Genomic DNA, 21,236 nt, shown 5'->3' with positions numbered 1-21,236 from the left:
AATTTCTAACCTATCTATCCATCCATATTCTGTCAACTGCAGTACGATATATTTGTTTTAAACCTACCTTTGTTTAAAAAAAAGACATGAAAGCATTTAACTATGAATTATGTGGATTTGATTGAAATGATGGACTGCAAGGGACTAACTTAAATATTACCCAGTTATTTTTTTGCGAATAGACTTTTCTCCTTCTTGACCCTCCACCTGCCACTTTCCCCTTTCTGGAAGAAAAAAAGAATTTTTGGGTTTTTTATACTGATAATACGTATCAATGAGTATATAATGAATTTCACAATTCTTTTATTTTCAATTCATATGGGAGATGTAGATAAATCCCTAAAAGTTGCATAATGTTTTTGTACTCAAGGTTCTTTTAAAAAGTATTTGATGTTCATACCGCTGGCTAGGTTCTGTCATCACCTATGTGTGGGCATCCAGTTATTCTTCAAGGTTGGAAGCAGAACTAAGAGGACAGTAGGCTGAGCATCCTGAAAAGAATGTGTTATTAATTTGTAAAATAAGCAGGATATATTTATGCATAAGTTTAATTATTTTTCTTCTCTCTAGTCAATCTCTGTGTAATTACTACTTATATTGTAATAAAAAACGAGGACAGTAGAGATCAATATCTTGCCAAGACCAGTCAAACTTTGATGTTTGAAGCTTTGTTTTCTTTCTATCTAAAGCGTTCTATCTAAAGACAGAGTTTTCTATCTAAAACTGTTTCACCTACAACATGAGAATTTTGGTCCATGAGCAGTTTCTATGCAGTGGTGAAAATCTAAATCAGCATCTGTATTTCTTGTGATGCTTAATGTGATTCCATTGGATTCCCTAATCTCCCAGTAATGACTGGCTTGTTCTTCAGATCAAAATATTGCCACTGAGGGAATTGGCAAAACTTTTGCCAAAGGTATCCTTAATGAAATTGGCATATTGGCTTTCATAGAAAAAAATGCATGTGTTGCTCATATGTTAATGAATCCTAAATTGCATGTCTGTTTATATTTTTTTTAGTAAATAATACATTTATTAATTTATATTTTATTAATAATATATTGAATTCAATCATAATTCAACCTGATTTATTTAGTAAAAACTGAAATGGAAGTCACATACATTACAATAGTATAGTTGTGTTGAAATTCAGTCCAGTGCATGTTTACATTCAGAACATCTTTGTTCATTGTTTAATTCAGAGTTACTGAAGAAGCAGCACTGTAAACATTTAGAAGTCCAGTAAAGGACTGACAGCAAGGAAGCTGGATTGTTTCCAGTGTAAACTCTTCCTTCTGTTTTGGTCTAGGGCAGAATGGTCTGCTTTGGCTCCGATTTAATTTAGTAACAGATAGTGAGAGAAAGAGATAACAATTTCAATGGTGATAAAATAATTTCCCAATCTAGCTCTTTATGTGAAATATCTTTATTTCTTAGAAGTTAAAGTCTTACTTTGAGAAGTCATCCTCTAATAGTGAGCATCTTATAAATAATGTCTTCTACCACAAGGCTTGTTATTTCTTAGAAATACAAGTAATACTTGAATTATGACCACATTTGGGACTAGAACTTGCATTGCTAAGCAAAGCAGTTGTTAAATGTATCCTGCCCCATTTTACAATTCTTTTTTTGCCACAGTTGTTAAATGAGTCACCCCGGTTAAGTGAATCACATGGTCATTAAGCAAATCTGGTTTCTCCTATTGATTTTGCTTGTTGAAAGTTTGCCAAGCGTGCAAATTTTGATCACATTTCTATGGGGAAGCTGCATCGGTGATAAGTGTAAGGACCAGTTTTAAATCACTTTTGTCATAACTTCACATGATTGCTAACTGAATGGTTGTATGTTGAGGATTGCGTGCCAAAATCAGTCACTTAATTCTATGAAATTACCTCATCTATGGGCAACGCTTACTTTGATTTCATTTCCTATACACTTCTGTGTTGATAAGATCTGTTAAAAAGCTGTTGAATATAACCCCATCTACTATACTTTTATCTGTCTCTGTCCCCCCCTCCCCCCCCTCTCTCTTGCCATTGCCTGCTTCCTAGTGCTGACAGAGAAGACTGGCTCAAGGTTACCCAGCTGACTTTATGCCTAAAGCAAGGACTGCAACTCACCATATCCCAATTTCTAGCCTGATGTCTTACCCACTACACAAAATTGCCTATCTTAGTTCTTTTAACATTTTCCAAATCAGATACAAATCTTGATTCCCTATTTTTCCAAAGTAAAACCATACATATATCTGGGATATAACTGTTTTTATTTCAGCCTTTGTAAGAACATTTCCTGTAATTTTCCCCTACCTTTTTTCAGTCCTGAGCAATTCTTAAAGCAACATGAATTCTGAAGACTGATCCAATGTATATCAATATTTTTCTACCAGAGGTATACAGCATGTTAAGTTGTGGCTTGATCAGTTATGATTGGTGTACTAAGTGTACAATGGTGGGGATCATAGCATATCAAGCCAAAACCAATGAAGCCACATTTTAGTTTAAAATGATGTGTGAACCCAGACTTAACTTAAACTTTTGTGCTGACTGTTCTGCTTGCATCAACCTTGTGATATTTCTTTGCTGTAATTCTGTAACCAGAATTAAGCACAACTGTTTTATGGATTCTCATTGGTTAGTAGCTAGGCAAGCTTCATGTTATGCAAAAATATGTACCTTTTCTAATGTATATTACAGAGAATTGTAGAATTGATATATCCTCATGTTAGACAATAAAACATAAAATGATTAAAAATTAGATATATTTAAATACATAATCAGAAAGCAGGATTATCATGCAAGGTAATGCCAAGGTAGATGAGAATGTTTTAAGATAAGCTGAATGTCCCCTTCCAAAGTGCTGGTCATAGAAAAGTATGTATCAAATATATATTAATATGCCTGCATAACAGTTTTTATAGGTGATGGAAGCAAGTTAGCCATGGAGATGCCTTTTAAATTCAAGTTCTCCCACATTGCCTTAGGTAAATTAATTGATGCAACACCCAGAGTCATCTTATAGAATAATATAATATAAAAATAATAATAAATGAATATGTTTGTTAAAATTGTCATTTGATGAAGTCATCATACTATAATTCAGTGAATTGGTTCTCCAAGACTTTTCATGTGGCCATGTTTGAATCATGAAATGATTTGGTTGGCAGGATAATTGTAACAGATTTAGAAAGAAAGGGAAAGAATCTCTTGTTTATCCTAATGACCCTAAAATAGCCACAAATTATTACAACAAATAGACTCACTGGTTATTACATATGATTGTGTCATTCCTTCCTGAATAACATGGGTAATCAGGTATGTTTTTTTTTTTCTGGTAAAGCTTCAAATCAGTGAAGCATCTATCCATCCATTTTATATAGTATAAAATTAATGAGTATATAAATTATCCATTTAATAACTAATTGGATATGTTTGCAGTTCATTGAGAAACAAAACCAAATGCTTTTCACCATTATTTCCTTTTTAAAAAAACAGAGCTTATAAGAAGGCTTCAGTGCTAAAATAATAATTGAATTAAAGGTGTAGTTTTATTGAAAATACAAACTATTTTTATTGGGAGCATTAAAATACCAAATTAATAATAATAATCCCCAAACAACCCTTAGAGGGGTTAATAATAATACTTGTTATATGAAGAAAAACAACGAAGGGAATAGAGGAAGTGGATATGTGTCTGCTTTTGAAACATGTGCTTGCTTTAAAATCTTGCAAATTGTTATTTTCCCAAGTTTCTAAAACTGAACTGAAATAGCATTAAAATCTGTCTTTTATGATGTCTGACGCTGATTTCTAAAAAGAACGTTTCAATGTTTACTTAAAAGTTAAAATTTTGTAGTATATTTCTTTCAGGCATGCATTCAAGTATATTTGTAACTAGGTTATTTTTTTATTTATTTTTAACAACTTTAGCCTATATCAGATTAAAAACAATGCTAAAACAGGAAATCTTAGAAATTTGAAAAGGTAGATAGTAAGAAACAGTTCTACTCATTCCTGTTTTAAAAGTCTACTGATTCCTGTTTTAAAATTCTAAAGCAAGTGAAATTACAGTTATTAATTGAATTCAGTTATTATTGAATTAAAATGCTATAATTGAAAGCACTGCTTTGATACATTATCCTTTATGTTATAATTAGCTTATATACATTGGTAGAAATATGATAACTACTGTGTTTTACTTTATGAAACATAAGCAAACGGAAGCAATTCTCCTTATATTATTTATGGTTATTTGACTACCAAATAGCATATTTTTCACCAAATACCTGCAATAGTCACAACTTTAGGGTATAAAAGCTTCAGAAATGCCTGTTTAAGCCATTACATTTGGAAATAGATCAGGAGACTTCTACACGATCGTTGCTTTTTCTGCATATTGCATCCTAATGCTTGCTCATAGCCAGCCCTTTTGTTACAAATAGTTGAAGAATATCCTCAGTGTTTTTTTTAGTTAACAAGGAAGATATTTTATTCTTCAGCTGTAAATCTTGAATTGCTATTGCTTAATCAGGACCATTTTGTAGCAATACCAACCCACTCAGTAGCCTGAGCGGTGGGAGCTGCAGACCAGTCTTCAGTGGCAGTCTGTGAACTCCAATCCTCAGTGGGGTAAGGCTGTATTGGGAGGCACTTGTACCCCTTCAGACCAGTCAGACACTTCAGGGTGATATTCTGCTTCCTTGTCCAGTAGACCTTGCATCTATTGAGTCAAAAATGTAGCCAGATCTGGTTTAGAATCCAAGTACATAATTACTAATAATTTTTATACATAATATGTTAAAACTTACATAATGTTGTAACTCTTCATTCTAAAGAACCACAGATTTAAATGAAACTAAACTCTTAAGAGAAACAATAGCCATATAGTTTGAATTTAGTTTTGAAGCCATATTACTTGCTTGATTATATTAATCCTATAAAAATTAGTTCTAACAACATAGCCACCAGGAACTAAACTCCCCAACTTTTTTATCTTTAATATAAACAGATCTTTGTCTGAAAGCATTTGATTGCTTGTGTATCTAGGTTTAGAGAAGAGACAGGTTCAACCAGAATAGAACAATGACTAGCAAAGACTTCAACCAGAAGAAAGCAAGAATTAGCAGCTCCCTTTCCCCCAAACAACCCAAATATGTTGCACAAGCTAGAAATTAAGGATAGAATTTGTCCGGCATTCTTGGTTGAGTGTCCATTGGAAAAAAATTGTTTCCAACACAAGACAAAACCACAGCAAGAAATAGAGCTCTTTGGGGAAGCCCTGTCTTGCTATGGATGTGCTTTGTTTTGGTTGCTTACCCTTTTAATGCATCCAGGTTTTGCACATAATGCCAGCCATCACAGAATAAGAAAGAGAACAATTATTTTCAGAAAAATTATATATTTCAAAATAAACCAGTGGGTTCAGCAAATGTACAAATTAATTATGTGCATAGGTTTAAGCCATGGGATACTCAAGGCTTATTATTTAATTAATGAGATACATTTGTTAGAAGCCTAAGTAGTGTTCTAGCAAATTATTGATGATAAATATATACCAAAAGTGAATTTCGTGTAAAAATGCTTTGGAATAGGGAGTTGATATGAAGAAATTATTGCATTTTAAAATTAATTTTATTATTCTTGCAAGGAAAAAATATCAATAGTCATACGTATTCTGTTAACATAGCACATATGTTCATATACTATACAATTAATTTGTTTATATTTAAGTAAGTTTGTCTAATATTAGGAATAAAATGAGAAAATTCTAATATAGAATAGTTTATCTAGTTTGTAAATAATCTTACCATTGACACTGCTATTAATAGAATGCTTATTTAAAAATGAGAAGAGAGGTAAATTGATGGAGAACACAGAACTTTGTTCAAAGCTAAGTGCACACAATAACCATTTCCTTTGTCCTTTTGTTTTAATACTGCTAGTATGTAATTCAAAATAACATGATCATCTGCAAAACTAAGGCATCTGAGATAATTAGCTTATGATAACCAGTATGGTGTAGTCATTAAGGGGTCCCCAGTTCAAGATCAGATTCTGCCATGGAAGCTTATTCTCTTTTAATCCAATTTATTTAACAGGATTGTTGAGGGAAAAAATGGGAGAGGATGCTGTATAGGTCACCTTAAACTTATGGAGGAATGGAGTGATATAAATCTAACAATTTAAAAGGGTATTATAATAGCACAAGATTATATCTTTTGAACCAGTGTGACATTATCATCCTAAGCAATTAGATGAATGCCCTGTTTTTCCTGAAAAAGATACATATTTGTCAAATATATATAAGCAAATATTTTTGATCAATAAATCAAAATTCTAATTCTGTAGAAATCTGATTTATAGAAATGAAAAATCTTGAATATGGTAATTAAAGTTAAAAATACAAAAAATACTATCCATTTTTATTGGCAGAATCAAATTGATAAGCACAGTCCATCCTCTGATCCATCCTCCAGAGGGTTTAATCTAACCTTCCATTTGTAATTTCCTAGTAGTCCATTTTGCAGAATTATATTAGAATTCTAATCCTTCTTGAAAGTGGCCTTCAGAAATGTTGCTGATTAAATATGAGATACTAGACCTCATGCTGCTCCTGTTTAGCTCTGTTTGTTATTTTAACCAAATTCTGAATCAATATCAACAGTAAGTTTAGGATTTGTAATATCAGTCTTGCATATCACTTCATACATGATTATGTCACTTTGTGGTAACTTGTAGATGCACTGGTACTTTATTATGCATTGAAAAATACAAGTAGTAGTATTATAGTCTGTCTACATGTAGGAGGAGAACTGCAGTTTACACAGTCTGAATGCAGATGGAAATTACAAAGGAATTACTTTATTTGTGAATTGCAACAATGTTCTTCATTATTTAAACAGATTTATTGTAAAAGTAATAGCAATAAAAAAAGAAATCAGCTTGAACAAAGCAAGAAAGCAGAAAGAAGTATAATAGAATTTTCTTCAAGTTTAACATGCTGGAGAACTGCACTTTCTCCAGATAAGCTGATCAGAGCATCCATTGTTTGGGATGATGCTTCTGTCCCTCGTTTGATAGGCTGGACTTTAATTAAGAGGACACTCCTCCATGGGACTCCTCCCTAGCGTCCCCAGTTTTTGCTCAGCCTTCATGGATATAGGCAGCTTAATTTCCTTTCCGTTGGCCGGAATAGCAAAGGCTTCAAAAGGAGTCAACAAAAAGGTTTGCTTTTAAACTCTAAACAACTCCTTTAAGGCTTTTAGTTTCAATGAGTCAAGCAGCTCCCTACGATATATAACTCGAGCCAAGGGAGCTCACCATAGCTTCAGATAATGATCTCTCACCCCCAGGACGATAGGAGGTGATAACACCTCAGCTGCATGGCTAACAACTCATATTACGATCTTTTCAAGCCGAGCTGCTACGATTGCCGCCGCTGCTATGATCGCCGTCACCTATGCCCGACAGCAGAGGCTCCATTTTAAAAGGGTCCGAGGCTTTTTTCTCTCCCCTGGGAACACCATCTGGGGTGGGGGCATCAGCGCCCATCTGCCCCACTGCGCCTTTTTGTTCAAGGAGAAACTCTGCAGTGTTGACTCCCCACAAGGCGTGGAAGTGCTGCTGAGCTGATTTAACTCATTACGCTCCTAAAGAGTTCTCCTGCTCAAATTCTCAAATTCTAGTTAGATTCGCATCGGCTCACATTAAAAGGTGATGGTTGATGCTACATCTTGACGATTAAAACAACACTGGCATCATTTTGTTTATAAGAATTCCATGGCATTATCTGTTGAGAAGCCACTTCCCCTCACAAGGATCTCTGTGAGGGTCCAGGGGACATTTATGCCGATTACGGACCTCTTTCCAAGGTTGACTATTGGGCTTCCTTTTTCAGTTGGCAGCCCTCACAGAATTCTAGCAGCACAGTAACAGCAAGCACCAAGGTGTCTGTCTGGGCAGGAAGCTGTTGAGAGCCAGTGACTGCAGGATCACCCAATTGCAATACAGGTCCTGAAAGGTGTTCTCTATTTCGCCTCACAATTTGATTCCATATTCAGTCATCTAATTATGAGTTTGGTAACAGCACAATAATTTATGTTAGAAGCTGTGCACAGATATAACAAAAATAGTATCAATAATAACAATATTAATATCAATATTATTATGAATAATAACATAATAACAAATTGAATTTACCAAAAAAATGGGGGGGGGGGCAAATATCAAGAGGATTCTCTGCCTCTGTTTATATCAGTCCTCTGAACCAGTCAACAGTCCATTAATATCTCATACACATATAGATACATAGATATAGATATCTCACCTTGTGGGCTTTAGGTCGGAATCTTCAAGGGCAACCAAAAATACCCCCAGAGGACAATAAACCAACTCAAAGTAGGTAAAAATGTCCTAGAGAGACCTCTAAGGCAACAAAGGATGCCAAGAGACACCAAAATGCGTTAGATGAGCATATCTTAAATTTAAGAAAAAAATGCATGAGGCAGGTTGAACAGAAGTCTCAGTCCTCTTCCCCAGCCAGGCTGGTCCCAGTTCCAGAGTGCTTGTTTCAGCAGCATATATACTAAAATTGGAATGATACAGAGAAGATTAGCATGGCCCCTGCACAAGGATGACACGCAATTTGTGAAGTGTTCCATATTTCACCTTGCCTCCATCCCTGGATCTCTCAATGCCATCCAGGAGAGCCTCAGAGAGACCTGTTCAACCCAGGCCTTCAGCAGCGCTACTTGCCTGACAGACAGTTGTGGGACCACACCAGAATTCCTCCTTCTAGAGGATATCCCTGACAAATTGAAGGCCTGGAGGGACATGGGAATTTGAAGAGGCATTGCAGCCGGGGCACAGTTGATGGCTAGGCAGCCTCCACAATCTGACCTCGATTCTCACTCGATTTAATTACTATGCAGAATAGGCCTTCATTACCAGCAGGTACCTCTGTTGTTTCAAAATCAAAAAACAAAAACCCTACTTCCTGCCTTGATATTCCACTTCCCCTTGGCCCAACAATCGTTACTTATAAGGGGGGTCAGATGATTTAATTTTCTCCCAACCAATAATGTAAGAGGAAGTCATAACTGTCCCACAGAGGTTCTTGGACCTCGTCCAGAAACAAGGGGTCTCTTCAGTGGCGTATACCTCTCTTACAGGATATGATAGCAAATTTTTAATTTGGTTTGCTCATTCTGCTAAATTTCTCATCACCACGATAGTAGATAAAACAATAATGGCAATTATCATCCTCTGCAATTCCAACAGAAGCAGAAGAGGCTCTCAAGTCAAAGGATATACAGGGTCGAGTTGTCCCCATGATCTGATGTGAGGGCCATAAGAGCGGAGTCGGCCACATCACCCCCGCTTTTTTTACTAGATCGTCTCTCAGGTTGCTCCACCATCTGAGGGAGATTATCTCAAATTCCAATATCAGGACACACAAGGACGCCGCAAAACTATTAAATTATCTGCTCAAGCCAGGACGTCTCAGGTTACTCCTCGCCTACTGCTATGGCTCAGACATTGGCAAGTAGATATCACACAACTAATGGATGCTTGCTTCCTCCCCAATATAGGGAGATAATTTGGTTGGTGGTGCACCAACCTATCTCTGATAGAGACTAGAAGCAGAAAATAAGTTCCTCTCTTTTCATAGACCCCAAAATAGTCCTTCCCAGCTTTTTGGAGTGTTCCTTCGTTCCCTCTACCAGGGACTTTTTCTCTCCAGACTCCAGGGACCGTCTGGACGCCTGAATCACCAACAGTCAGATAGTTTCCGATCTGGAGATAGATACTGAAGGGGAGGGGAGAGCAAAAGAATCTCTTGAGGAACATGAAATAGAGGTCTCCGAGGCACAACATAGGCCTCAAGACTGTGCCCCTATTGGTGGAAGGTTCAAACCTTTCACGGACAGATGGGATGCCTCTACCTCTGTTTCCTGGGTTAGAGGTATCAGAAGATTAGGCCTGGCTATAGAATTTCCATCCTCTCCCTGGAACCTTTGCATTACTTGCCTTCTCTCTGGGGATCCTGTTAAAAGGAGCATGCTGAAGACAGCTATTGTTCATTTATTGGAGATCCAGGCAACCAACCTGTGGCACCAGATCGGCAGGGGCAATTTTAGTTTTAAAATGACTTAATTGATCCATAGTTCATAGGAGGCTTAAGATGAGTATACTGAACTCCATACTTCTGAGCTTCAGAAGGGGCAATTTTCTACCCTCCACTGACTTAATGGAGGCCCATCCCCACATTCCAATTAGATCCTCACATAGCAAAACTCTTAGTTTTTGTTATAATACTCAACGTTTTGAATACATTGCACTGTCCTTTGGGTTGTCATCTTCCCAAGGTTCTTACGAAGGTTCTGATGGCTCTGGCTGTTCATCTCAGGTGTACACCTGTTAGACGGCAGTGTTATTTATATGACATTTCATTATTATCTTGTTCATATAAACAGGCAAAGGGGAAGCCTTAGCATCGGTCATCACTAGGAGAGACTTGCAGTCCATCTCTCATCACCCATGCATATGCCATTTTCTTGCACGGGGCTACAATCTTACAGCCTCCTGTAGTGCATTGATATCACATGTGGGACCTGAACAAGGTCCTTACCGAACTCAAGAAAACTCCCTTTGAGCCCATGTAGACCATACGTCTCCATTCCTAATGTACAGGGTGGTTCTCTTGGTTGCCATTACATCGGCCAGTTACATCTTGGATCTAGTAGTCTTGTCAGTTAGACAGGAGCTCTGTATTTTTCACACAGACAAAGTGATCCTTAGTCCAGATCCATCTTTCACCCATAGATAATTTTGGGTTTCCACAGACCATAGGAACTGATACTCCCATACATTTGTCTGAAACCAACATAACATCTGGCACGACAATGCCACAATCTAGATGTAGGGCAAGCTTTCTACGTATATTTCAACTGCATGATGTGTGTTAGGAAACAAAGGTTCTCTTCGTTTCTTTTCAACCACTTACCATTGGGTGCAAGACCCCTTCCTCAATGACCAGTAAGTGGCTGAGAGCACAATTCCCAAGTCCTATGAGACACAATCTCTTCCTGTACCCAGGGGCATCACTGCTCATTCAACCTGGAGCGCTGCGATGTTGACAACATGGGCCACAAGCGCCAATAGCGAAAATTGACAAGGCGACAACATGGGCCTCACCATCGCCTTTTATTTAGAACCTATTAGAATGATGTCTTCGCCTCTACGGAGGCTGCCTTTGACAGGAGAGTGTTACAAAGGGTCCATAGGGACCAAGAAAAAGGGGAATCCGAGCCAGACGGAAGCCCTCCCGTAGGACATGCCAAGCTTTGGTATGTCCCAAACAATGGATGCTCTGAACAGCTCATCTGAAGAAGGGGCGTTGGTACTTACTTGACACGCCCTTTCTCTGTGAGCTGTGAAGAGCATCCATCCCCACCCTTATTCATCTGGCGGGATGTTCTTCCAGTCAAGTATTAGAAAGGGTGAAGGAGAAGAAATATTTCATCACTTCGACTTCGCCAAAACTGGGGACGCTAGGGAGGAGTCCCTAGGAGAAGGAGTGTCTTCTCAATTAAAGTCCAGCCTATCAAATGAGTGACAGAAGCATCATCCCAAACAATGGATGCTCTTCACAGCTCACAGAGAAAGGGCGTGTCAGGTAAGTACCAACGCCCCTTCTCATGCAAGAAGTTGAGTACTAAATAATAGGAACAGGAAATATCCCACATTCAAGTAGCATACTTCTGCTCGCAGTATAAAACCTTATGTAGTAGTTTACCATTGGTATACAAGAGGAAAGTATCAGTCTTCCAGGAACACCAAAGTGTGGAGAAATGGGCACCTTAGGGTTAGCAATATTGATCGCATTCAGCAGACCCAGAATGCTAAAAGTGTGAAATTTTAGGAAAATAGATAAATGGAGCAAAAGAATGGAATACCCCTTTTAGATCAACTGAATAGAACATTCCCCTCCACACCATAACATTTATTTCACCCTTAGTGACAATAAAGAATGTAATTGACTCAAATGTCTTTTTCCCACTTATGTGTAATACGCAAAAGCCAAGCTAGACAACTTAGATACACATTGAAACTAACCTTACGGCACATTTTTTTTTCCAAAGCAGGCATTGTGCCTCAACTATAGCAATCACTTTACAGCACTATCGGACCATCTGAGCATTTTAAAAATACTTGGCAAATTTTAGCATATAAAAATATTCAGAGTGCATCTTCAAAGACTTTTTGACGTTGTTCTGGTCTTAAAAGTGAGCATTTACACTGCTCAGGGCGATTTTGAGGCAAGATAACCATGAAGTGATAATATGGAAATGAACGTTTTATTTATTTATTTATTTAAAATAGAACTTCATATAAAATAAAGGGGAAATCTAAGGAGAGCCTTTGAGGGTTGTGAAAAGTGAACCAAGCAGAAAAAGAAGAAGAAGAAAAAAACCCAAAATAAATCTGTCAGAACCTTGGTAGTTCGGGAGCCCCAGTCAGTCTCTTTGGCATTGTGAACAGGGGCTCCTGAACACAAAACATTTAGGGCCATAGAAATGAAAAGAATGAAGGCCTATTTTTATCAACATTAGATTTTCATACCAATTTCTTTATGTCAGGGACATTAATAAGTGGGGTTTGAAAGGGAAGCAGGAAGCAGAACTGAAACAGGTTAATTTTCTTTTGCATTTCAAAAAGGTGAATATTTAATATGCAGTATATGCTTTAACAAAAAAACTTCTCAGCTGCAGGAAACGAATGCCAATAGCTAGGGAATTGCCATTTTGAAACTATTTTTATTGGCCTTAGTCTTTCTTTTAATTCGAAACAATATGACTGCTACCTTTCAGAAACATCCCTTGTATCTGATAAATTCTTTTGGTGATTTTAAAAATGGAAGAGTCAGTCAGCTATGAGTATTCAGCCAATATTTCTAGGTTGCAGTTAAAGAGGGCCTCTGCTTTCCTTTTCTCTACCCACACTCCGATTTTAATTAATATGATTTTACAGTGCTTTAGTTTATTGTATATTTTTTATTTGTAAATTGCTTCAAGTCATATTTGCGTGGGAAGTGGTATAAATTATTATTGATAAATAAAAAATAATTATCTGTATAAAATCAGTTTAAGGAAGCGGAACATTCGTTCTTTTGAAGCTGTGTGGCTTTGTAAGATTGTGTACTTGATTTGCTGTTAGATCACATTTCAAAAAAAGGGTTTGTTAAAATCTATTCATGGGTAAGCTGAGGCAAAAATGTATTGTTAAAACAGCTTTTTGGCAGAATATACTATAAATTTAACATACCTCTGTGATTTCTGTCAGTTTTTATGCTACCATTGTGTTTTTAAGAAGCATTAATGGTCTAGACTTTTTTTCACCTTTAGTTTGAAAAAAGAAATATTTAACTGAGTAGTAATAATAATAGGAGCATTGACTGTTGAATCAACCTCAGAATTGACATAAAACACCTTCTCCCTTTCAGATTCCTCAATTGCTAGGATTAAGAGGTCTTTCTTACATTTTGGACTATAACATCAATATTAATTGCTTCTAGAAAGCTATAGTTGAAATTCATATTGTTCCAGAGGTCTAGCATACATTTGGAAATAACAGCATTTCTATGGCCACTTGCCTGCTATTAAAATTGGGGAGGAAAGGGGGGAATCAGAGTATTATATACTCAAGGCATGAACATCCCTCCATCCATTTGTGATTTCTTAGTACACCTTAATTCTTAATATAGCCAACACTTTGGGGGGGTAGTAGCATCTGTGTGCTTAAATTGTCTGGTTTACTTACTGATTAGCTTCCCTCCCAGCTTGTATATGAGAGTAAGGCAGTTTGCTGTTTTGTTCATGAACTAGCTCACATTCATTTATTCTATCTTGTCATATTCAGGGCAAGTACCCATGATCAAAATAATTAAATGTCAGGGCCCACGTACCATTAGCAGTTAGTATGTCTGATCATGTTGCCATGTTTCTTTTTTATGGTATGTATGTATTCTAGTAAGCAGAAGTCAGGGGGAAAAAGAAACACAATATTCTCCTGACCTATCACTCCTGTTTGTTGTTGCTGGGAATTAAAAAAAAAAAAACAAGATTAGAAAACGTTATTTTTTTCTGCATGAAACAACTGCTTTGAAAAATCAAGGTGGAATACCTAGGAATTTATCTGAATTAGTGTTTCACAATGGAACAATTCACATCTTAGATAATTAAAACAAATCTGCCCTGTATGTCCAGTATTCAATTTTATACTTCGTAAAATTATGAGTGTTGAGTTACAGGTTGCCTACACTGCCTTTGAGAAAACTTTCTAGGAACTTTCAAACCTTTATTCTGCATATTTCAAGGAAAAAGAACGATATTTTAGAAAGACAAATAAATTCCTGGCCTTTTCCTATTAAATAATGGATATGATTGTTATATTAAACACAATTCAGATGCAGTTCTAATAGTTATTACTATTCAATTATTATAGTAGCTTAAACATCAGCATGTTCAAAGCTTTTGATAAAGGGAATGATGGAATGATTTGTACACAAGATTAATTTTTCAGATTTAGACATGTTTCTAACATTCAATGTTCAATTGAGTAGAACCTTGGATTGGAATATGGATGAAAATGTAAGTTAGTTTATTCTAAGTTGGTATTAAAACTTTAAAGAATTTTTATGCAATAAGCAATCGAGTTTAGGATAAAGATGGATTTCATGCATGTACAGGTTATGTTAAACAAGAACAGATGCCTCCTCTTTATTAAATATGTTTACATTACAATTGTTGGGGGGAAAGATTATTTACAGTCCTCTAGGTAACTTTTCTAATTATTCTCCCTTTTTCTCTGTCCCTTCTTTTTCTCAACAGGTAAAGATGAGCCTTCAAGCTATATTTGCACAACATGCAAGCACCCTTTTAATAGCGCTTGGTTCTTGCTTCAGCATGCCCAGAATACACATGGATTCCGTATCTACTTGGAAACTAGCCCTTCAAACAGCTCCCTTACTCCACGCATCACCATCCCTCCTCCTCTGGGACCCGAGACTGTTGCACAGTCCCCGCTGATGAATTTCCTAGGCGACAATAACCCTTTTAGTCTCTTGCGAATGACAGGTCCCATCTTGCGTGATCATCCTGGCTTTGGTGAAGGTCGGCTTCCTAATACACCTCCCCTCTTCAGTCCGCCACCTCGTCATCATCTGGATCCACATCGCCTTAGTGCCGAAGAAATGGGGTTAGTTGCCCAGCATCCTAGTGCCTTTGACAGAGTCATGCGTTTAAACCCCATGGCAATTGAATCGCCAGCGATGGATTTCTCCAGAAGGCTTCGAGAACTGGCAGGAAACAATGCGACCCCACCACCAGTCTCGCCTAGTCGCAGCAACCCTATGCATCGCTTATTGAATCCTTTCCAGCCAAGCCCTAAATCTCCTTTTCTGAACACCCCTCCACTGCCACCAATGCCTCCAAGCAGCACTACGCCTCCTCAGCCTCAGGCAAAGAGTAAGTCCTGTGAATTTTGTGGAAAAACCTTCAAGTTTCAGAGCAATCTCATTGTCCATCGGCGCAGTCACACAGGAGAGAAGCCCTATAAATGCCAACTCTGTGACCATGCTTGTTCCCAAGCCAGCAAATTAAAACGCCATATGAAAACACATATGCACAAAGCTGGATCCATGACAGGGAGGTCCGATGATGGATTATCTGCTACAAGTTCCCCAGAGCCTGGCACAAGTGAACTTACTGGAGAGGGACTAAAGTCTAGTGAGGCAGATTTCAGGAATGAGAGTGATCCTTCTTTAGGCCATGACAATGAAGAAGAGGAGGAAGAGGAGGAGGAAGAAGAGGAGCTGGAAAATGAAAGTCGACCAGAGTCAAGCTTTAGCATGGATTCAGAACTAAGTCGTAACCGAGAGAATGGTTCCAAATCTCTGCCAGATGAAAAATCCCTTGTCCTAGGAAAAGTGATAGAGAATGTAAGCCTCGGTACCATCCAGCAATACAGTGACATGCTGGCTGAAAAGCAGAAAAGAGGTGGCTTCATGAAAAGGTCTTCAGATCAGCGAGATCTATGCCCTCGAGACCTTTGCCAGAGAGACACAGGTGATGAAGACTCAGTAGCTGGAGAACTCGACCGCACTGAGGAAGGGACAGTGAATGGGAGAAACTTTGGGCCAGGTGAACCCTTCCCAGGGCTATTCCCTCGCAAGCCCACCCCTATCACAACCCCCAATTTAAACAATTCCTCCAAAAGAATAAAGATAGAAAAAGATTTGGACTTGCCACCAGCAACAATAATACCTTCTGAAAATGTTTACTCTCAGTGGCTGGTAGGATACGCAGCATCAAGGCACTTCATGAAGGATCCATTTCTAGGATTCACAGACTCCCGACAATCCCCCTTTGCAACTTCTTCTGAGCATTCCTCAGAGAACGGAAGCCTGCGTTTCTCTACTCCACCAGGTGATATGCTAGATGGTGGTCTCTCAGGGCGCAGTGGGACGGCGAGCGGAGGCAGCACCCCTCATATCAGTGGACCCGGTCCCGGTCGACCCAGTTCAAAGGAAGGACGGCGGAGTGACACGTGTGAATACTGTGGCAAGGTCTTTAAGAACTGCAGTAACTTAACGGTGCATCGCCGGAGCCACACAGGAGAGCGGCCTTACAAATGTGAGCTCTGCAACTATGCATGTGCCCAGAGCAGTAAGCTGACACGTCATATGAAAACGCATGGCCAGATAGGGAAGGAGGTCTACCGCTGCGACATTTGCCAGATGCCCTTCAGTGTTTACAGCACCCTGGAGAAACACATGAAAAAGTGGCATGGCGAACACTTGCTGACAAATGATGTAAAAATTGAGCAGGCAGAAAGAAGTTAAACCCCCCACCCCCAACTGGGTTAAAAGCAGGGGTCTAGGTAAAATTTAAGTTGTACAGTTTAACTATTGCCAATTGAGAAAAGCTGACCTAACTTGCCTCCATAAACATATCTTAGTGTAACTATGGCAGGTGCCAGAATTTGGCACTTAAATATAACCTGTGTCTACAAAGTTCTATTAAACCTGAGGATTGGTTAAGGCAGTAAAAATTGTGAAGCCTTTTAACTGTGCAATAATTTCTGTATTTATTGGGTTTTTTGTTTATGTTTTGGCATGTGCAGGTACTTTTTAAATACTTTTTTATTTTAGATTTCCTTTAAAATTTTGTTGGGTATCCCATTCTAGTTTCCCCCCATAGTAACCTGAGATTCTTTGCATTACAAGGGGAGATGCATATCAATTTAAATTATAATTTTAGAGGGCCGCTGCTTTGTTGAATCTTACGCTGAGTATGTGTAATTTCTTGTGAAGAAGCCAACATTTTATGTTTTTGTTGTTGTTGTTGTCCTTTAAAAAGAAAAAAAATCATTTGAGAATTAGGAAATATTAAATAGTGTCGCGGATAACAATCTTAAAATTTTAGCACTTTCTTTTGGATTTGGATTTTAAAATTAGCACTGATGATGCCACTTAAAATAGAGGCCTTTATTTAAAATATTATTTTAACAGATTCTAAAATAAACATTTTGAGAAATAAAAAAATGGGCACCAAATTTTCTAAAGGCAGCTATAATAACAAAAGCAATAACAAAATTTGTGCATTATTTTTAGGGAATTTTTTAAATGCCTTATCCATTTTCTTTTCTGCCATTTCTGCTACACAGTTCATTAAATAAGGAGAAATCCATAGCCCTGAGAGCTTCATATGTACATTTGCAGTAACTGATCATTCCATACCAATATGCAGCAAAAGACTAGTGAATGTTTTAACTGAAAAGTAGTTTAATTAGTAAACTTGTGTGAGTATATGTGTGCATCAAGAAATGCATATACAATACGAGTAAAATGATACTTTGATTATGCCATTCACTGAAAAACCATCAAATCAGGTTAAATCTGCATAAATTTGCTTAGAAGTAAACAAAACCTCTGAAGAAAAAGGTACATTTTTGTTTTAGAATATTTCGCAGTAGGTGTTCATTTTAGAGGTGTGTGAAATGAAGAGGGGCATAGTGCATGCTCTGTGTGCAAATGGTTCCCAGTCATTTTTTTTGACATCCTCAGGTTGAAATGGGAAACATCCATTTCTGAAATTCTGCAAAGTATTGTTCATGTGTGCAATGCCAATCAGACAGGCTGTTTTGATAGTTAGAGAAAAATGCTTTTTCTTATATGATGTTTACTATTAGCATTTTATAATTATATTAAGTGACTAACAGAAACGTTGCCCAGTTAATAATAGATTTTTTTAAAAAATTGCTTATGGTACAGTTGTACTGTATGCTGAGAATATTGTTCTGAGAATAAGCCCTGTTAAAGATCATGAATATGCTTTTTAAAGCTGATTAATCAATTAAAGACTGCAGCTCTAAATCTTAAATCATTATTATACCATGAACTTTTTCTAAATGTTGTCCTGATTAAATTAGTATTATTTAATTATAAAATAGGTTAATCCTTTTTCTGTAGTTTATTCTAATATTCTTTTGAAAGGAAATTCTACACAATTTTAACACTTTGTAGCCTTCAATGCAAAGAATTGGATGCAAGATAATTAGCTAATGTAAAACATGTACTTTAAACAAGATGGATAATAAACATAATTTTATAGGTGTACCTATGTTACTGGAAAACTAGATATTTCACTTGATATGTAATATGCCATGCTAATAACTGAATAAAGAAAAAAGGAATAAACCATATCAATTACAAATAGAAGTTGTATCATATGGCTCTTTCCCCAAGGATTAGTTTTTGGGACCAGTATTTTTAAACTTATTCATAAATTATTTAAATTAGGGTTGAGCAGCTAGTGGCCAATTTGCTGATGACATTTCATTATTTTAGGTAGTTAAAACAACGGACTGCAAAGAGCTCTATTAGACTGAATAACGGCATTAAGAAGGTCATTGCAATTTAGAATAAAAAATATATTACCATATACTTTTTATTCCTAATTTCATGAGTATTTTTATGAAGTGTAGCTGGCACAGATACACCCATAAAATGGATTTTACTAATAGTAATAATTAGCTTAAAGATAACATTGAGGCAGTGTACAGTTCTTATAAAAACAACAGCAAAAGTATTACTCCACAGTAGGGATCATTAGGAAAGGAATAAAAATAAATAAATTTCCTTTATAATATCTTTATAAAGATGTATACAATAGTTATCTTCATGGTGTAATCCCACTCAGATATCTGTGTATGTTTCTGACCACAGCATCTCAAAAAATCCCTACTGGAAAAATGTGCATGAAAGGCAACAAAATTATCAAGGGGCAAGAGCAATTGCTTTATATGGAAACATTACATCTGGGACTTTTTAACTTAGATAAAAACAAGTAGTTTGGGAGAAAACAAACATATATAAAATTATGCCTACTGTGGAGAAGCTTTTCTTTCAGTTATTAGAATCAGGATTATCTAGTAAAGTTGAATGTTGTGAGATTCAATGTAAATTAAATCTGTTGTTGCACACTATAATGATTTTCCCTCCCTTCTAATTTTTGTGCCAATTGGTTTAGATATTTGGTGTACGATTTCTTCATCCATAACTAGTAGACACGATGGCCTTACATTATTTCCTGAATGAAACACCAAATGCTGTGGAACGTAAGAGGTGCTATTGAGGTTCATATCTTAAAAATAGAATTCCCAACGATATCTAGTTGCACCCTGTAAGAAGAGAGAGCAGGAGCAGTCAGGATTTCTCAGTATGATCCTCCTTATGTGATTTAATTTATTACTTTTTTCTCTAATTGAGGAGAATGATATTTGGAATGTATATTAAGGCAAGGTATAGTTAATGTGGTAATAAGGGACTGCCAATGTCATTAGAGCACTGTGAATCCCTGGGTGTAGGAAAAACAGAAGAGTATGACATCACTGATTTCAAAACATATCTCCGGAACATGAATGTAATATTATCCCCTTAATTTAATCTTAGGAACAGTTTTTTTATCTGTTTGAAATATGGCAATTTTGCCTGCTTCAGTTACTGTTACAAGAACTTAATCCAGAGTCACTGGTTTGAGATCTGGAGCTATATGAATTGAATGAATGATTAATTGAATGAATGAATAAATATATTTCCAAACTCAATTCCCAATATTTCTGTAAATTACACAGATATTTACAGCTTCATTGTAGGATCCTTTAATTTCTCTTCTGACATTATCCTCTATGTTACCATAATTCTATGGAGAATAAGCAGGGCCCTGGCTGGTGTTCTTATGGCTGTTCTTCTTTCTGTAAGTTATGGAAACACTTCTTGAAAATGCTCTGCTCAGACAGGATCAATGTATGATTCTGAAACCCTGATGAACAAATTTAAAAGGTGCCTTTATATGCATTTTCATCACATGGAATGCCTGTGATCTACATGAGAATCTACAAAGTTCTCATGAAATCAGCTGAAGCCTTTCTCTGACTCCTAAGATATTGCTTAAATTAGGCTCATATTTAAAGTTCATCTTCCTTTGAAATGGCCAATTTAAAAGAACAACAGTAAGATTATATGTCCCCCTAACTTTGCCCAGTATTTAGCAGATACCAACTAGCATAACATCCAACACCCTAATAGTTGCCTTAGAAACAGCCTACCAGCCACATATGGTAGTTCACCAAAGGCTTCCTGTTTTGGCTGCTTGCCGGAGATACAGAAGCAGAGATTTTCAAGTACCTGGCAGGCCCCTATATTGCTGGTGATTTGTAGTCAGCTTGTACAAATTTCTAAGTTATGGCATGCTGAAGCCGATACAGAAGGCTGCTAATCATCACAGTTAAACACTCATGGGAACACTTGTAAGAATATTAGACCCCAAGATTAGAATGTAAACAACATTTTATTTTTAAAAATTGCTCTTGTATGGTTGCATAAAACATGACGCAACTCTTTAGACATTCTTCATAGTTTTTAAACTAGTTCAAAACAGGAATGGACACAAGGCAGATATTGCTCTCCAAATTAATGAAAGTAACTTTTGATTGGCCCACAGGTATATTTGCACTGGCTTATGTAGCCAGCAACCTTACACTAAACACATCAGTGTTGTATTGTTGTTATGGCCATTTAATCAAAATGTTTCTTAAGAATGCGTGGAAAAATGAGAATTCCTAAAGGAGCTTCCAAAAAATGTTTGAAAAAAGTAAAAACAAACACAATATAAC

At 36.9% G+C, this 21,236-nt stretch overlaps 1 protein-coding gene and 1 non-coding gene across 8 annotated transcripts in view; both read left to right on the top strand.

The window, feature by feature from the left end:
• Window positions 1-21,236, top strand: part of BCL11B (BCL11 transcription factor B) — a 165,920-nt gene that overhangs the window by 142,891 nt on the left and 1,793 nt on the right. For 5 of the 7 annotated variants that reach the window (XM_087922162.1, XM_087922160.1, XM_087922161.1 and 2 more), the window contains one exon: window positions 14,891-17,127. In XM_087922162.1, coding sequence (XP_087778288.1) covers window positions 14,891-16,902 — 2,012 coding nt within the window. In that variant the 3' untranslated portion in view covers window positions 16,903-17,127. Of the gene's footprint in view, window positions 1-14,890; window positions 17,128-21,236 lie in introns of those variants that run through there. The other 2 variants (XM_026716967.2, XM_026716969.2) reach the window with 2 other exon arrangements.
• On the top strand, window positions 8,560-8,665 carry LOC113447029 (U6 spliceosomal RNA). The gene has a single exon (XR_003375570.1). It is a non-coding gene; the product is annotated as a U6 spliceosomal RNA (small nuclear RNA).

The sequence above is a fragment of the Pseudonaja textilis genome, chromosome 1 (assembly GCF_049901715.1).
Source record: "Pseudonaja textilis isolate UNSWEBS1 chromosome 1, rPseTex1.2, whole genome shotgun sequence".
NCBI classification, from domain to species: Eukaryota; Metazoa; Chordata; class Lepidosauria; order Squamata; family Elapidae; genus Pseudonaja; species Pseudonaja textilis.
This window is presented reverse-complemented; position numbering and strand designations above follow the sequence as displayed.